The 15,809-nt window shown below is 45.4% G+C and overlaps 1 protein-coding gene across 2 annotated transcripts in view; it reads left to right on the top strand.

Moving 5' to 3' along the window:
* The first annotated feature begins 5,455 nt into the window (after window positions 1-5,455).
* TMEM38B (transmembrane protein 38B) overlaps window positions 5,456-15,809 on the top strand; it is a 28,069-nt gene continuing 17,715 nt past the window's right edge. For both annotated transcript variants that reach the window (XM_076361636.1, XM_076361635.1), the window contains exons 1-2: window positions 5,456-5,620; window positions 14,787-14,943. In XM_076361636.1, coding sequence (XP_076217751.1) covers window positions 5,515-5,620; window positions 14,787-14,943 — 263 coding nt within the window. In that variant the 5' untranslated portion in view covers window positions 5,456-5,514. The remainder of the gene's footprint in view (window positions 5,621-14,786; window positions 14,944-15,809) is intronic.

Raw genomic sequence — 15,809 nt, 5'->3', positions numbered from 1 at the left:
GGATCTCATTAGGTCGTGCAGAGAAGAAATGAGAAAGGCAAAAGCCCAGCTAGAACGCAATCTGGCCGCTGTCGTTAAAGACAACAAAAAATGTTTTTACAAATATATTAATGACAAGAAGAGAGCCAAGGAGAATCTCCATCCTTTATTGGATGCAGGGGGGAACATTGTCACCGAGGATGAGGAAAAGGCTGAGGTACTCAATGCCTTCTTTGCCTCAGTCTTTAACACGCAGACCAGTTATGCTCAGGGTACTCGGCCCCCCGAGCTGGAAGACAGGGATGGCGAGCAGGATGAACCCCCCGTAATCCAAGAGGAAGCAGTCAATGACCTGCTATGCCACCTGGACACTCACAAGTCTATGGGGCCAGATGGGATCCACCCGAGAGTGCTGAGGGAGCTGGCGGAGGTGCTTGCCAAGCCGCTCTCCATCATTTATCAGCAGTCCTGGTTAACGGGGGAGGTCCCGGATGACTGGAGGCTTGCCAATGTGATGCCCATCTACAAGAAGGGCCGGAAGGAGGATCCGGGGAACTACAGGCCTGTCAGCCTGACCTTGGTGCCGGGGAAGATTATGGAGCGGTTCATCTTGAGGGCGCTCACAAGGCATGAGCGGGACAACCAGGGGATCAGGCCCAGCCAGCACGGGTTCATGAAAGGCAGGTCCTGCTTGACCAACCTGATCTCCTTCTATGACCAGGTGACCCGCCTAGTGGATGAGGGAAAGGCTGTGGATGTGGTCTACCTGGACTTCAGTAAGGCCTTTGACACCGTCTCCCACAGCATTCTCCTAGAGAAGCTGGCGGCTCACGGCTTAGACAGGTGGACTCTGCACTGGGTCAAAAACTGGCTGGACGGCCGGGCCCAGAGAGTGGTGGTGAATGGAGTTACATCCAGTTGGCGGCCGGTCACGAGCGGTGTTCCCCAGGGCTCAGTACTGGGGCCGGTCTTGTTTAATATCTTTATTGATGATCTGGATGAGGGGATTGAGTGCACCCTCAGTAAATTTGCAGATGACACCAAGCTGGGCGGGAGTGTTGATCTGCTCGAGGGTAGGAAGGCTCTGCAGAGGGACCTGGACAGGCTGGATCGATGGGCCCAGGCCAACTGTATGAGGTTCAACAAGGACAAGTGCCGGGTCCTGCACTTTGGCCACAACAACCCCATGCAGTGCTACAGGCTTGGGGAAGAGTGGCTGGAAAGCTGCCCAGCAGAGAAGGACCTGGGGGTGCTGGTCGACAGCCGGCTGAACATGAGCCGGCAGTGTGCCCATGCGGCCAAGAAGGCCAATGGCATCCTGGCCTGTATCAGAAATAGCGTGGCCAGCAGGAGTAGGGAAGTGATCGTGCCCCTGTACTCGGCACTGGTGAGGCCGCACCTTGAATACTGTGTTCAGTTTTGGGCCCCTCACTACAAGAAGGACGTCGAGGTGCTGGAGCGTGTCCAGAGAAGGGCAACGAGGCTGGTGAGGGGTCTGGAGAACAAGTCTTATGAGGAGCGGCTGAGGGAACTGGGGCTGTTTAGCCTGGAGAAAAGGAGGCTGAGGGGAGACCTCATCGCTCTCTACAACTACCTGAAAGGAGGTTGTAGTGAGGTGGGTGTTGGTCTTTTCTCCGAAGTAACAAGTGATAGGACGAGAGGAAATGGCCTCAAGTTGCGGCAGGGGAGGTTTAGATTGGATGTAAGGAAAAATTTCTTTACTGAAAGAGTGGTTAAACATTGGAACAGGCTGCCCAGGGAAGTGGTGGAGTCCCCATCCCCGGAGGTATTTAAAAGACGTGTAGATGAGGTGCTTAGGGACATGGTTTAGTGGGCATGGTGGTGTTGGGTTGACGGTTGGACTCGATGATCTTAGAGGTCTTTTCCAACCTCAATGATTCTATGATTCTATGATTCTATTATTCTAAGTAATCCTGCCGAAAAGTACTCTGGTGCATGTGGAAGTTGGGTAGCTAATCAGCAGGTGTCTACACTGTTATTTTTTAAGGTCATGCTAACATCCCGTGGGCAAGAGAGTCATTTCAGGCTTGTGCTTTATTTTCATGGGGAGCTTTATGCTCATGCAACAGAGCAGAATACTAATCAGTCCATCTTTACATTTCTTATATGCATAGCTTGCTCAGCTCTTTTTATTAGCCCACCCCCAAGAAATGAAGGGGTATCTGTTCTTCCAGTCTGAAATCAGCAAAACACAAAAAATTGTGTAACACACACACACACAAAAGTGTACCTAGCTTACACACTAATACCATCCTCTCACACTGCCACAGTTCTCTCAGCATCAGCGTATTTGGTCCAAGGATGAACAGGATTATTTCAGAGGTGTTTATCCTCTGTTATCTTTAAATCATTCCTGAAATATCTGGGACAGCTGGAAAATCAATGACCAATTTTAAGTTTTCTTATGTGTTACTCTACTTTTATTACACAGACTGCGTTCCTTGATCTGATTTCTCTTTGGTGGGTTCCTCTGTCCTATGCTCTGCTGAGATGCTACCCTGAATGCACAGAAATCTCAGGAATCTCTCCTTGGTTATCAGCAAACTTAGAGAAACTGCTATTCTTATTTCCTGCTGGTGCTGGAAGTAGAAAACCCACCAGAACTTCTTTCTAGTTTAGCTGTCTCGGTTAACACACATATCCCACCTAACTGCTGCAAAGGTGGCTTGTGCACATCCACCTTCACGCTAGCTACCTCTGCTTTGGAAAGCAACGCCTCAGGTTCAGTGAAGACCCCCTGAAACAGCATGCAGTATGTATTTGAGGACCTGACTAAAGATTCAGATAGCTATTGCCAATCTGCTAAATGATAGCACTGGTAGCAGTATCATTGCTGGCATTTTAGAGAACTTGGGTATATCTACATGAGTTGTAGGCACGGTGGTAGCTGCAGTGCAGACATTGCCACCAGGCACAACACGTTGCTGGCCCAAATGACAATTTTTTTTCGTGTCACTATAGATTCATTGTGGTCATTGCCATTTTTATTTCTCTACCTCTCCTTCTATGATCACACACAAGATAGATAGTCTGAATAGTTTTCACTTTCTAGCAACGAACCTGATGACACTCAGTGGGAATAAAACAGTACTGCAAGGAGTAGAAACGGTCTAGCATTTCTACAGCCTATGGGTAGAGGATCGCTACATCATATAAAACTCTGTCAGTTAACTCCTCTGTTGCTGTAGCTGCATAGACACATATCACTGTTCAGTGGGAAACAAAATGATGCTGAACTGATTTCTGCCAGAGAATGCAGCTTAGTAGTTTATTATGTCTTACCATCTATCAACTGTGGCAAAGCAATATTCTGCTCTAGAAAACAAACTGTGGTTTCCATGTCTGCACATAAGCACAACAGAAAATAAGAATTAGAAATGTTAATAATAAGACTAGTAAGAGATCACTTCGGCTAAATCTTGAGTTCTTCATGTAGATGAAATGCAGGATGGAAATGTCCAGAAAATAGAAACAAAGTACAAGCATATGGCGCAAGCGTTAAGGAGAAAATGAGTCACTGCACAAACAGAAAGAAAGAGGCATTGAGAATAAGGAGAACTTATTCTGTGAATATGGTACTGGTAAGAGGAAAAATCAATGAAAAGAATGGCTTACTATTTATGGCGAGGTAAAATTATTCTGGGAAAAGTTCAGGTGTTTGCTATCTTTCCCTGCATAAACCTTTTCCCAAAAATGACCCTTCAGTTTTTCCAGTTGTTTCCTGAAATTAGTTCTTAGTAGGCAAAGAACAAGTTTAAGAGCACCTGTGGCAGTTTTATGTTTTCAGACTGCTTAGCTTGATTAACTTCACCACACAGTGTGCAAATCTCAGAGCCATTAATAGTTCTTTTTACCAGCTTGTGGAAATTGAATGGAAAAGGCAAAAATGGTGCCTTTCTTTAGTAGGAAAAACAGCCAAAGACTCACAAACCAGTAAACTTAACTTCCATCCCCAGGGGAAAAAAAAAGTTAATATGCTGAAAAAATGATGAGACCAACAATCCCTAACATGGGTCTATCAAGAACAGTGTCACGTCAACGTGATTTCTTTCTATCACAAGTTAGCCAGTCTGCTGGACAAAGAAAACACAGAAGTTGTGTATCTTGGATCTTTGATAACGTTTCACTTGAGAAGCTCATAGTTTTGTTGAAAATACTGCAGGATTGATGCAAAACTATGGCCTCAAGTTGCAGCAGGGGAGGTTTAGATTGGATGTAAGGAAAAATTTCTTTACTGAAAGAGTGGTGAAACATTGGAACAGGCTGCCCAGGGAAGTGGTGGAGTCCCCATCCCTGGAGGTATTTAAAAGACGTGTAGATGAGGCGCTTAGGGACATGGTTTAGAGGGCATGGTGGTGTTGGGTTGACGGTTGGACTCGATGATCTTAGAGGTCTTTTCCAACCTCAATGATTCTATGATTCTATTCTATGATTCTATGAAAACTGCTTAGAGATCCACTTTTAGAAGACAAATAGTTAACAATGGCCTTCACTAGGAAAATGGATGTAAAGATGTATTAAAAGGGTTTCTGCTGCGGTCTGACTAGGATCTGGTATACATTAATACCCTCAGTAATTATTAGGCAGGTAATAAAGAGATGACATCAACCTGGGAAAGACCACATGTTGGAGCATCCATGTTGGTAATCCTAAATACTCTTGATGTACTGAAGAAATATCCTACAGGGAAAAAACAAAAGAAAAAAAAAAACCCAGAAAAAAGGGATAAAGGTAAGGTATCACACACCTGGTAAGTACAGTGATCTGTGCATAAAACCAGCCAGCTGCAGCAACGTATGACAGGGAAGAAGCACAAGCGTAGAAAAGGCTCTGGGGGCCACAACCAATCTCCAGCTGATCAAAAAACAGGACTATCAGGATTTTGTAAAACAAGGCAAACAAAAGACCCGGTAAAGATGTTAGGTGTTCGACTAGGCAAAATACAGCTATAAAGGCGAAGGGAACCACCTGTGTGCCGTGTTCAAGGCTGCCAGGACGAGGTGCAGGGAAATGAGCTCACGGCGAACCTCGTCGCAGCCGGTGCCGAGCCAGGCCCGCCGGGAGGGCACCGGTCCTCTCTCCCTCCCGCGGGCCTGCAAGCACAGCCTGCTCCTACCCACCAGGAACGGCACGGCTGCGGCCCAAGGCGGTCCGGACAAAGAGCTAACGGCGGTGCTTTCACAAGCCCCCCCGCGGCCTTTGCAGGGGTTACCCAGAACTGGGGAGGGCCTGGCCGGGCTCAGCCGGAGCAACAGAGCCAGGCAGCGCGCAAGGAGAGGCACGCTAAGCCCTGCGAGCTACAGCCGCCAGGAAGGGCCGCTGCATGCCCCCGCCACCGCCTGAAGGGAGCCCGCCGCGCCGCCGCCTTTACCGGCCCTCGGCTGCCTGAACGGAGCCGACCGCCCCGCCCCGCCGCTGACGGCGGCCGGCAGGGGCCAAGCTTCCCCCTGGGGCGCCCGCTGCCGACGCGCTGGACAGTCGTTCCCCGGTCCTCCGTCCCGCCGCCGCCCGGCCATGGAGCTGTGGCAGGTGCCGCTGCTCTTCTCGCGCCTGCCCATGTTCCCCTTCTTCGACCTGGCGCACTATGTGGCCTCCGTCATGGCGCTGAAGGAGCAGCGGGGTGAGCGGGGGCGGTTGGCGGGGCGGGACGGAGCCACCCCCCTCCGTGTTCTCCTGTCGTCCTCCCGTGTTTCCCCGTCCCTCCTCCGTGTCTCCCGCCGTGTTCCCCAGGGTCCCCCCCACCGGGTCCCCCGTCCCTGGTCGGGCCAGGCCAGAGGCGGGGGGCTGGGGAGCCCCCTGGTGCCGGCCGCCCCAGTCCCGGCTGGGCAAGGGTGGCCGTCGCGCAAGATGGCGGGGGGTGCCTAGGGGGAGCCGGGGTGCCGGGAGCGGGGCTCAGCCGGGGGGTGCCGGGCGGTGCGCGGCGTGACCTGCGTTTGCCCGGGCTTTGCCGTGGGTCTCTGCGGGAGCTGCGGGTGTCTCGCCCGGGGTGGGGGTGTTAGAGCGCCTCCGGGGTCTTTTGCCTCGAGGCCCGTCCAGCCTGCAAAAGGCTAGAGAGTGTTGGGGTGTTTTTTCACTACTTTTGGATTTTATTTGTTTTTAACGACGGCGAATGGCTGAACCTCAGTTCCTGTGTGTACTCCCACAAAATCTCAGGTGGCTTGTGTTTCGTTTGGTGTAGTGAGAGGTTTGTCAGCGCTCCTCGTGGCCTCTGAAGCAAGAACCCCGTGAGCAAAAGTTCCAGCTTTTACGCCGAAGCATTGCACAGACCAGCGGCCAGGTGCTGCTGGGGGGCTCTGCTGGCAGCGGAGTGCCTCTCCCCCCTCTGCCCCTGCTGGGTGCTGTTGTGGCATCAAAATCCAGATGTTCTCTGTTAGTCCGTAAGCGTGCAAATAAGATTGTCTGCAGTCTTCATTAGTCTGTCTGTCAATAAATAATGTCTAATTGACTGCAGAAACCACATAGGAAGCGCCCAGCCAAACTTTTCTTGCTTTCTCAGAACTAGAGGCACAGGTGAAATCACTCAGGAGTTTTGTTGAAAACCTTTTTGCAGTTTAAGTTTTTAAAAGTCCCAAGAATACCTGAAGTTAGGTTTATGCATGCAGAGAAGGAATGCAGATCACAGGCCAATGACTCGCTGCCAGGTATTATATCCGAGAGGTGAGAGGAGAGCTGCTCAACTCATGCGTTTATATCCTTTGCATGTCCTAGATACGCAGGAAGCTGTTAAGGCAATTCTTTTAGGAAACAACTTGGGAATCTAATGGGCAGGTTGTGTGCTAGTGACTTTTCACATTGTACTCATAGATTGTAAAATTAAGTTAGGAAAGCTTTTCACTCCCAGTAACAGGAGTCTGGATTTTGTATGAGTGCATGTAATGACACTGCGATCTCTACATGGTCTTTTCTAGAAAATCTTTTGCATTATGGTTGTTAACCCCAAGCCTAGGTTTTAGTTGTCACAAATGTAGAGACTAGCCTTGTTCTAATGTTTAGAATAACTACTTGTGGTGTGGCTTCGGACAGTTACAGTAGCTGTGCATCCCAGCTGATAACTGTAGGAAACTAAGCTGGCTTTCAGGATTATAGTGCAGATTTGGGAACTTCTGCTTGCTTCAGTTTTTTAAGGCTCTGCACTGTTTGTTTAGTGAGAGCTTGTTCTTTGGTCCCTTCCTAAATGTGTCAAGGTGAATTTTTACTTCCTGCTGAGTAACTGCACTTAGCAGACTGTGAAGACTCATATAAAATGCTTACATATTCTAGTGTCTTCACTGACTTTTGTTACTACTGCTAAAATTGTTTCTGGGTGCTGACTTGTGGCATTATGTAATATAACTTCCATTCAAAAAGGGACTTTCTGTCTAAAGGTATTTGACATTATCATGCACTACCTTTAAACTTTCCGCTGGAATGGACACACTTAAAGACCAGGATGAGAGGAGTCTCTCTGCTTTACTAGCATCAGCATAGCTTTAGTGAGACAGCACTTCTGGGCAGTGGAAGTACTGTCAGAAGTCTGGTCAGATCCGTGCTGATAATCTTTTTTTCTTTTCGGCTTGATAGCTGGAAAGTTCAGAACTCTTGCGTATCCTCCAATGCTTTGAATTAATAACTGTAATTCAGGTGACTGCATGCTGGTCTGTTGCTCATTTGCTAGCAGTTTGAACTGAATATTAAATCATAACTGAAATAGCAGTCATTATGAAATACTCAGGATGGATGTATTATCATTGATTAATATTCTCTAGGCATTACTATATATTCTTTTTGGAAACTTAAAACACTAGCTATATTTCACAGGGGAATAAGTGGGTAACCTTAAGTGGCTGGTGATATAAGAAGTATGTGGTCAAGTCAGAGCCACGTTTGTTTTATCCCAGATTACTGTCTCATTGAAATATCAACCCTCCCCACTGCTTAAAATCAGATTCATTGTGGGTGTTTGTATCATGGATGGGCACACACTAACCGGGACTTTTCATTCTAGCTAGATTTTCTTGCTCACTTGTGAGTGCTGGCGAACTACAGCAGTGACAACCAACATGTTGCTTTCCACATGTTTTAAAGTAAGAGTTCTTGGTTAGTGCATTTGTGATTGCTTAGGAGTTGCTCCTTTGTAAGTCCAGTCAGTTGTAGAACTGGCAATTTTCTTTTTTTGGGATGGAGGGACAGCAAAAGGTGTTGAGGGTTGAGGATGTGTCATATTTGGAGGGAATGTGCTGGTTTTTTTCTTGCAAGTTTTCGATGACATGATTCTGGTGATTTGAAGAGAACTGATTTTTTTTGGCATAGTTTTGCTAAATTAAATCTGGCTATAAATCCCTTAGCTTAATTGATGTTATTACATAAGTTGAATAGGGGTGCTAGAAAAACTTCAGTAAGTCATTCTGGTTTGCTCTTTAGATGTGTATGTGGTATGTATTCCTGATTGCCTATTTGGAACATGTTGGAAAGGCTAAGGCACATCTTATCCTACTGAAAGAAATAGTTTGCTGGCAAGGTTTTTTTTTTTTGTTACTATTGTCTAGAAACAACATTTAAAACTGTATTCAGCAATAGTCCTTGCGTTTTGAAATCTTATCTTTACTTCCTAAAGTATACCATTTGCAGGACTAGTGGCCTTTTGGCAGATCATATTTTGCATGGTTGTATGATGCCTCATTAGTTTTAAAGGATGCATCAGAGGACAAATATAAATGACTGCTTGTTTAAAAATATGTGACCCATTTAAAATTGAGTTTGTTTTCTGAAAGGTTACAGTCATAATTTAGGTAGCAATGCTAAGATGAGCTTTAAATTAGTATCAGCATTTTTTGCCTCATTGCCTTCTATGTTGTGTATATTCCTTGTTAGAAAGCAGGTATGAATTGTTGAATACTGGTGTTTGAGCCAAGAAAATTCTAACGTTGACCAACAGAAAAATCTTGAAGTCCAGTAGTTTCCAGTCTCTTGTCCTTTTGCATGTTAAGAGCTTAATGAAGAAATTCACATGCTTTGTTGTAGACCTTGCTCATAGAGGGCAATCTGGTAATAATAATAGTAATTCCTATATATGTCCTCCAAACTGGAAACCACTTGCTGCTAGTTGTGGGGGAAAGGAAGAGTGGGGAAGTGGTGATTGCTGAAAGGCAGAGGAATGGATTAGAAAAGAGAACAGATAGCTAACTTACTTTAAAACAACTCCAACATTTTATTGAATTTTAATTTTTTTAAGTTTTTTTTTTTAATCTGACCTTTAGTATAGTAAGTGAAAAATCATGAAAATATTTTCACAAAGTATGTAGGAGAGAAAGCAAGTTGAACTAGAAATGATGTCAAATGTACATTAGAAATCAATTTAAACCTTTTCAAACCTGATAAATGAAAATGTTCCATTTTTTCCTTAAAACTATTTGTTACTAGCTGTGTTTCATTAATTGCAGTCAATGTCCATGTGCGTGAAAAATAAAATACAGTGTGTTGAATTCAAAGGCACAGCACCTGGAATGGTTTCCTTTCGTTATGTTAGTAATCTGACCAAACACCTGCTGCAGTGAAGAAGCAGCTGAGTTTCAGTTAGCTAGCTCTCAGTCATGCTGCATCTTGTGGGGAGGGAGGAGGTAGGCTGATACTCTGAGGAAGGCTGCCAGTAAGATGTTAAGATGATTTCTTCCCTGCTAATGCTAGGTGAGAAGCTTCACGCTAATGAAGGAGAGGTTGGTGCACACCCACCTGACAACGGATGTCTGAAGTGTAAGATTTTTTTTTTTAAACCTGGTCTGGAGGTTGACAGTTCTTGGATGTGGAACCTCCTGTCATGATCTGGTTACCGGTCTCACTCCAAGACCAGATTACTGTGCAGATTATATCCTGTATTACATCTGTCCAAGAGTTAAAGCTTGTGCATAACGCAACAGCTGATCTATTAGCAGCACTCCCCAGTCCCAGCACATGTTCCCTTGTGATTTGTGATTTATACTGGCTGCCTCTGTTAGCTGGGTTTTCTCATTGTCCTGTAAAGTTTGGGATATTTCTTTTGTATATGGTCACTTTGTGCTATAATGCCACAGCAGCGTTTAGTGGAGTTACTCAACAGAGAGAGTACTGACGAACATGGGAGTAGGTTATTCTCTTGTTGCAAGAAAAGGATTTCAGTCCTTTCATGCTAAAGTAGTACTTGTAATGCAGCTGTGTCATCAAACAGAATAATTAGATGTGAGAAGGAAGCTACTGTAGTTCTTTTGGACCACTGAGTGTCTACTTAATATAATTTTGCGTTTTTTTCTGAATGCAATGGCTGTCAGCATTTTTAGATAATTTTTTTTAATTGAGGAATCCCCAACGTAGTAAGCACAAACCATTAATATTCTAAAAGTGTCTTACCCTTTTCAAATATAGGTCCACATTCAGTTATATGGGATCTGGATGTAATGCCCCAGTTTATATTTTTACTTTTGCTGTTAAGTAGCATTAGCAGGCTTTAGAATTTTCTCCTGTTAATTTTATGCACATGAACTTTTTATGCACATGAAGAGGGCTTTAAACTAAAGTTGCTGGGGGAGGGGAACCTTAATCCATCCCACTCCTACCAGTTTGATGCCAGTGCCAGCAATAGATGCCCAGAGCCTGGAGAAGGATCACAGGTCAGCAGGAGAGCAACAGAGGAGTTAGAGACGTGCACATGCATGGCCAGGGCTATGATCTTATTGGCATCACAGAGATGTGGTGGGATGGCCCTATGACTGGACTGTTGGAACGGAAGGATACAGGCTTTTTAGGAAGGACAGGCAGGGGAGATGGGGAGGGGGTGTTGCCCTCTATGTCTAAGACCAGCTGCAGTGCATGGAGCTCCACCTGGGGATGGATGAAGAGCCAACCGGGTGCTTATGGGTCAGGATTAAAAGGGCGGGTGACATTACGGTGGGGGTCTGCTACAGGCCACCTGACCAGGAAGATCGAGCAGATAACGCCCTCTATAGACAGATAGGAGCAGTGTCACATTCACAAGCCCTGGTCCTCATGGGGGACTTCAACCACCCGGATATCTGTTGGAGGGACAACACGGCAGGGCATAAGCAATCCGAGAGGTTCCTGGAATGCGTCGATGGTAACTTCCTTCTCCAAGTGATAGAGGAGCCAACGAGGAGAGGTGCTATGCTGGACCTTGTTCTCACCAACAAGGAGGGGCTGGTGAGGAATGTGAAGCTCAAGTGCAGCCTTGGCTGCAGTGACCGCGAAATGGTGGAGTTCAAGATCCTCAGGGCACTGAGGAGGGCGCACAGCAAGCTCACTACCCTGGACTTCAGGAGAGCAGACTTTGGCCTCTTCAGGGATCTGCTGGTCAGAGTGCCATGGGGTAAAGCCCTGGAGGGAAGAGGGGCCCAAGAAAGCTGGGTAATATTCAGGGATCACCTCCTCCAAGCTCAGGAGCGATGCATCCCAACAAAGAAGAAGTCAGGCAAAAACGCCAGGAGGCCTGCATGGATGAACAAGGAGCTCCTGGACAAACTCAAACACAAAAAGGAAGCCTACAGAGGGTGGAAGCAAGGACAGGTAGCCTGGGAGGAATACAGAGAAATTGTCCGAGCAGCCAGGGATCAGGTTAGGAAAGCTAAAGCCCTGATAGAATTAAATCTGGCTAGGGACATCAAGGGCAACAAGAAAAGCTTCTATAGGTACGTCGGGGATAAAAGGAAGACTAGGGAACATGCGGGCCCTCTCCGGAATGAAATGGGAGACCTGGTTACCTGGAATATGGAGAAGGCTGAGGTACTCAATGACTTTTTTGGTGCACTCTTCACTGGCAAGTGCTCAAGCCGCACTGCCCAAGCTGCAGAAGGCAAAGGCGGGGACTGGGAGAATGAAGAGCCGCCTGCTGTAGGAGAACATCAGGTTTGAGATCATATAAGGCACCTGAAGTCCATGGGACATGATGACATCCATCTGCGGGTCTTGAAGGAACTGGTGGATGGAGTTCCTAAGCCACTATCCATCATACTTGAGAAGTTGTGGCAGTCCTGTGAAGTTCCCACTGACTGGAAAAGGGGAAACATAACCCCCATTTTTAAAAAGGGAAAAAGGAAGACCTGGGGAACTACTGGCCAGTCAGTCTCACCTCTGTGCCTGGCAAGAAACTATGCTAAGGCACGTGGAAAACAGAGAGGTGATTGATGACAGCCAATGTGGCTTCACTAAGGGCAAATCGTGCCTGACAAATTTGGTGGCCTTCTATGATGGGGTTACAGCGTTGGTGGATAAGGGAAGAGCAACTGACGTCATCTACCTGGACTTGTGCAAAGCATTTGACACTGTCCTGCACAACATCCTTGTCCCTAAATTGGAGAGACATGGATTTGATGGGTGGACCACTCGGTGGGTAAGGAATTGGCTGGACGGTTGCACTCAGAGAGTTGCGGTCAATGGCTCTATGTCCGGGTGGACACCAGTCATCACTGGTGTGAAGCAGCGTTCCTCAGGGGGTCAGTATTGGGCCCGGTGCTGTTTAACATCTTTGTCGGCGACATGGACAGTGGGATCGAGTGCACCCTCAGCAAGTTTGCCGATGCCACCAAGCTGAGTGGTGCAGTCGACACACCAGAGGGAAGAGATGCCATCCAGAGGGACCTTGACAGGCTTGAGAGGTGGCCCATTTGAACCTCATGAAGTTCAGCAAGGCCAAGTGCAAGGTCCTGCACATGGGTCAGGGCAATCCCAAGCACAAATACAGGCTGGACAGAGAATGGATTGAGAGCAGCCCTGAGGAGAAGGACTTGGGGGTGTTGGTTGATGAGAATCTCAACATAACCTGGCAATGTGTGCTTGCGGCCTAGAAAGCCAACCGTATCCTGGGCTGCATCAAAAGAAGAGTGACCAGCAGGTCAAGGGAGGTGATTCTCCCCCTCTACTCCACTCTTGTGAGAACCTACCTGGAGTACTGCGCTCAGCTCTGGGGCCCCCAACATATGAAGGACATGAACATGTTGGGGCAAGTCCAGAGGAGGGCCATGAAGATGATCAGAGGGCTGGAGCACCTCCCCTATGAAGACAGGCTGAGAGAGTTGGAGTTGTTCAGCCTGGAGAAGAGAAGGCTCTGGGGAGACCTTATTGCAGCCTTCCAGTACCTGAAGGGGGCCTACAAGAAAGCTGGAGAGGGACTTTTTACAAGGGCATGTAGTGATAGGACAAGGGGTAATGGTTTTAAACTAAAAGAGGGTAGATTTAGATTAGATATAAGGAAGAAATTCTTCACTACGAGGGTGGTGAAACACTGGAACAGGTTGCCCAGAGAAGTTGTGGATGCCCGATCCCTGGAAGTGTTCAAGGCCAGGTTGGATGGGGCTTTGAGCAATGTGGTCTAGTGGAAGGTGTCCCTGACCATTGCAGGGTGTTGGAACTAGATGATTTTTAAGGTCCCTTCCAACCCAAGCCATTCTATGATTGATTCTATGATTCTATGAACATAATTGATACCTACTCTGGAGAAGTGGTAATACGCAATAACAAAGCTGAGCATAACCCACTTGGAGCACCAGATACTGCAGTATGGAAAATAAATTACACAATAGTTAAAAAAAAAAAAGAGATGTTATTTTATATTCAGATATTCTGTTATACTTAGGAGTGCTCATTTTATAAATTGCCTGTTACATAGGAATTTAGATAGTGCTGCAATATGCAATAGCTGTGCCAGCACTAATACTGGAACAATCTTGTTAATACTATTGTATGAAGTGAATTGTATTGATAGTGCTGTATTATCTTTGATACGTTTGAGCGTCTCATCTTGGGTAAGAAGCTTCTCTTCCCACAGAAATGCCTGAAAAACCAAAAGCTTCTCCTCTGAATTGGGAACACAAGTCAAATTTAATTTTGGGGCAGAGAAGAGGTTTCATCCCTGCTTTTGTGAACTTCAGCCTTTGGACTATGGAAAATGAAACTAGCTCAGGCAAACAGCTCTGCACCTGTGTAAAGGGGAAGCTTTGGCAACATTGGACTTTTGAAGTGGAAGGAAATAGTCAAAACAACTACTTGAGGATATTTCTGGCTTTGATAAAGTGTTTTTTCCCCCTGAAACTGATTAAGGCTTCCCATTACTTCCAGCATAATCTTGTAATATTGAATACTCTTTTGTTGTAGTTCAATTGCAATTTAAAAGGGATAATTCATTTTAAAGATAACAAAATAAACTGTGAACCTTGTAAAAACAAGGGAAACTTACATTTATTATTATGGCTTCAGGTAACCTTTTTTCTCTGTTCAGGATTGCAGGTGAAACTATGTAATAATTGTTTTGGGTACTGCTTTCATTTAGCAGGGTGTTATGAGGAAAAAGGAAAACACTGACCTTGAATTCATGAACACTCAAAAGCAGAAACTGAATTTGTAGAATAACCCCCCAAAATTTACGAATACCAATCCTGTCTAGGTCAGCAAAACCACCTGTGTATTTTTAATACAAATTTGAAAGCAACTGTATAGGTATGCCAGATTATTAACAATGAGACCTCTCAGCCATGCTCTGAAAGCTTTTTCTTCTTGGTAGCCAAATAGTTATAATAAACCAACCCACAAAAGATGTTCAGAGAACACAATGTCAGCCTTTCACTTTCATTTAGATATCATATGCTTAAGTCAGTGTACTCTGAAGTTTGTATTTCTAAAGACTTTTTCCGTGAAAGCCTCCAGATTTCTACAGGATTTTTCATTACCTAAAGAAACAATGTTGGACTGAATGATTTGAAAAATACTGGCTTTTAAAACATGATGTGATTCTCAGATGTTCATTTATGTATCTTTTCCCTTTGTTTCAGGAGCTGTGGAAGTGTCAGTCCGAAGTCCAGTTGCCTGCTGGTTTAGTGCTATGCTTTATTGCTTTGGTGGTTCAGTTTTGTCTTCGTTGATGCTTGCAGAACCTCCAGTAGCATTTCTGGCAAAGGGCACAAATATTATACTGGCATCTTCAGTCTGGTAAGCAGCCACAGTTGAGTTAGATGAGTAGTATTGGTTCTGAGGAAGCTATACTTTGTAAACTGATGTTATACCATCAAGCTTGTATGTAAATCAGAAGCTTAACTTAAAAATGTTATGGATTCGGATGCTGTCTCTTCATCCAGAAAGTCACTGCAGCAAAGTAGCTGTTATGATCCTGTTCTGTAGGAATAAAGTGCTCGTAGGAGAGCAACTCTTATGGGCTGTTTTATAACGAAATGCTCAGTCACTAGACTAGACTTGCCTTAGATTTTTATAGTATTCCTGGTCAAACAGCTGAAAACATTATTTTGGAATAAAGTGGACTTCAGTTACTGGTTTTCTGGACATAGGTAAGTCATAAACGCAGTCTAGGTTTTCAGCAGTAGCCCTTGAAGGCCAGAACCTGGCTGATGTAAAAATTTTGAACTTTTCTGTAATTGGGGATCTAAGACACAGATCTTCTTTCTTCTCCTCTAGTTTCTGCTTCCTGACATAATTTTTTTTCTGTATTTTACCCTTTCCCAAATGGATGGGCGTTATAGTGGAAGACAGTAGTAGTGGAAGACAGTAGAGAGCTGAATGGGAAGTCAGGTATGTGAACAGGGCAGCAATTTGGCCTGTTTTGGAATTCAAAAAAAGCACTGGAGTTATTTTCATACAAACATGGCTTTCCAGTGGAGTTAATTTGTTCCAGAAATTGATCTTTGAAGAAAACCTCAAACTTAACAAAATTTGTGAGCAGCAGTGGGTTTTTGAATTAAAAAATCTTAATTCCTATCTTAGAAGAGTGTTATCTGCTTGAAATCCTTTAGTATCTGTTCCTTGTATTCCCTTAGGTTTTACAATTGCAAATTCATTAAAAT

The sequence above is a fragment of the Aptenodytes patagonicus genome, chromosome Z, assembly GCF_965638725.1.
Source record: "Aptenodytes patagonicus chromosome Z, bAptPat1.pri.cur, whole genome shotgun sequence".
Lineage (NCBI taxonomy): Eukaryota > Metazoa > Chordata > Aves > Sphenisciformes > Spheniscidae > Aptenodytes > Aptenodytes patagonicus.
Note: the sequence above shows the minus strand (reverse complement) of the source record. Positions and strands in the feature narration are given on the sequence as shown.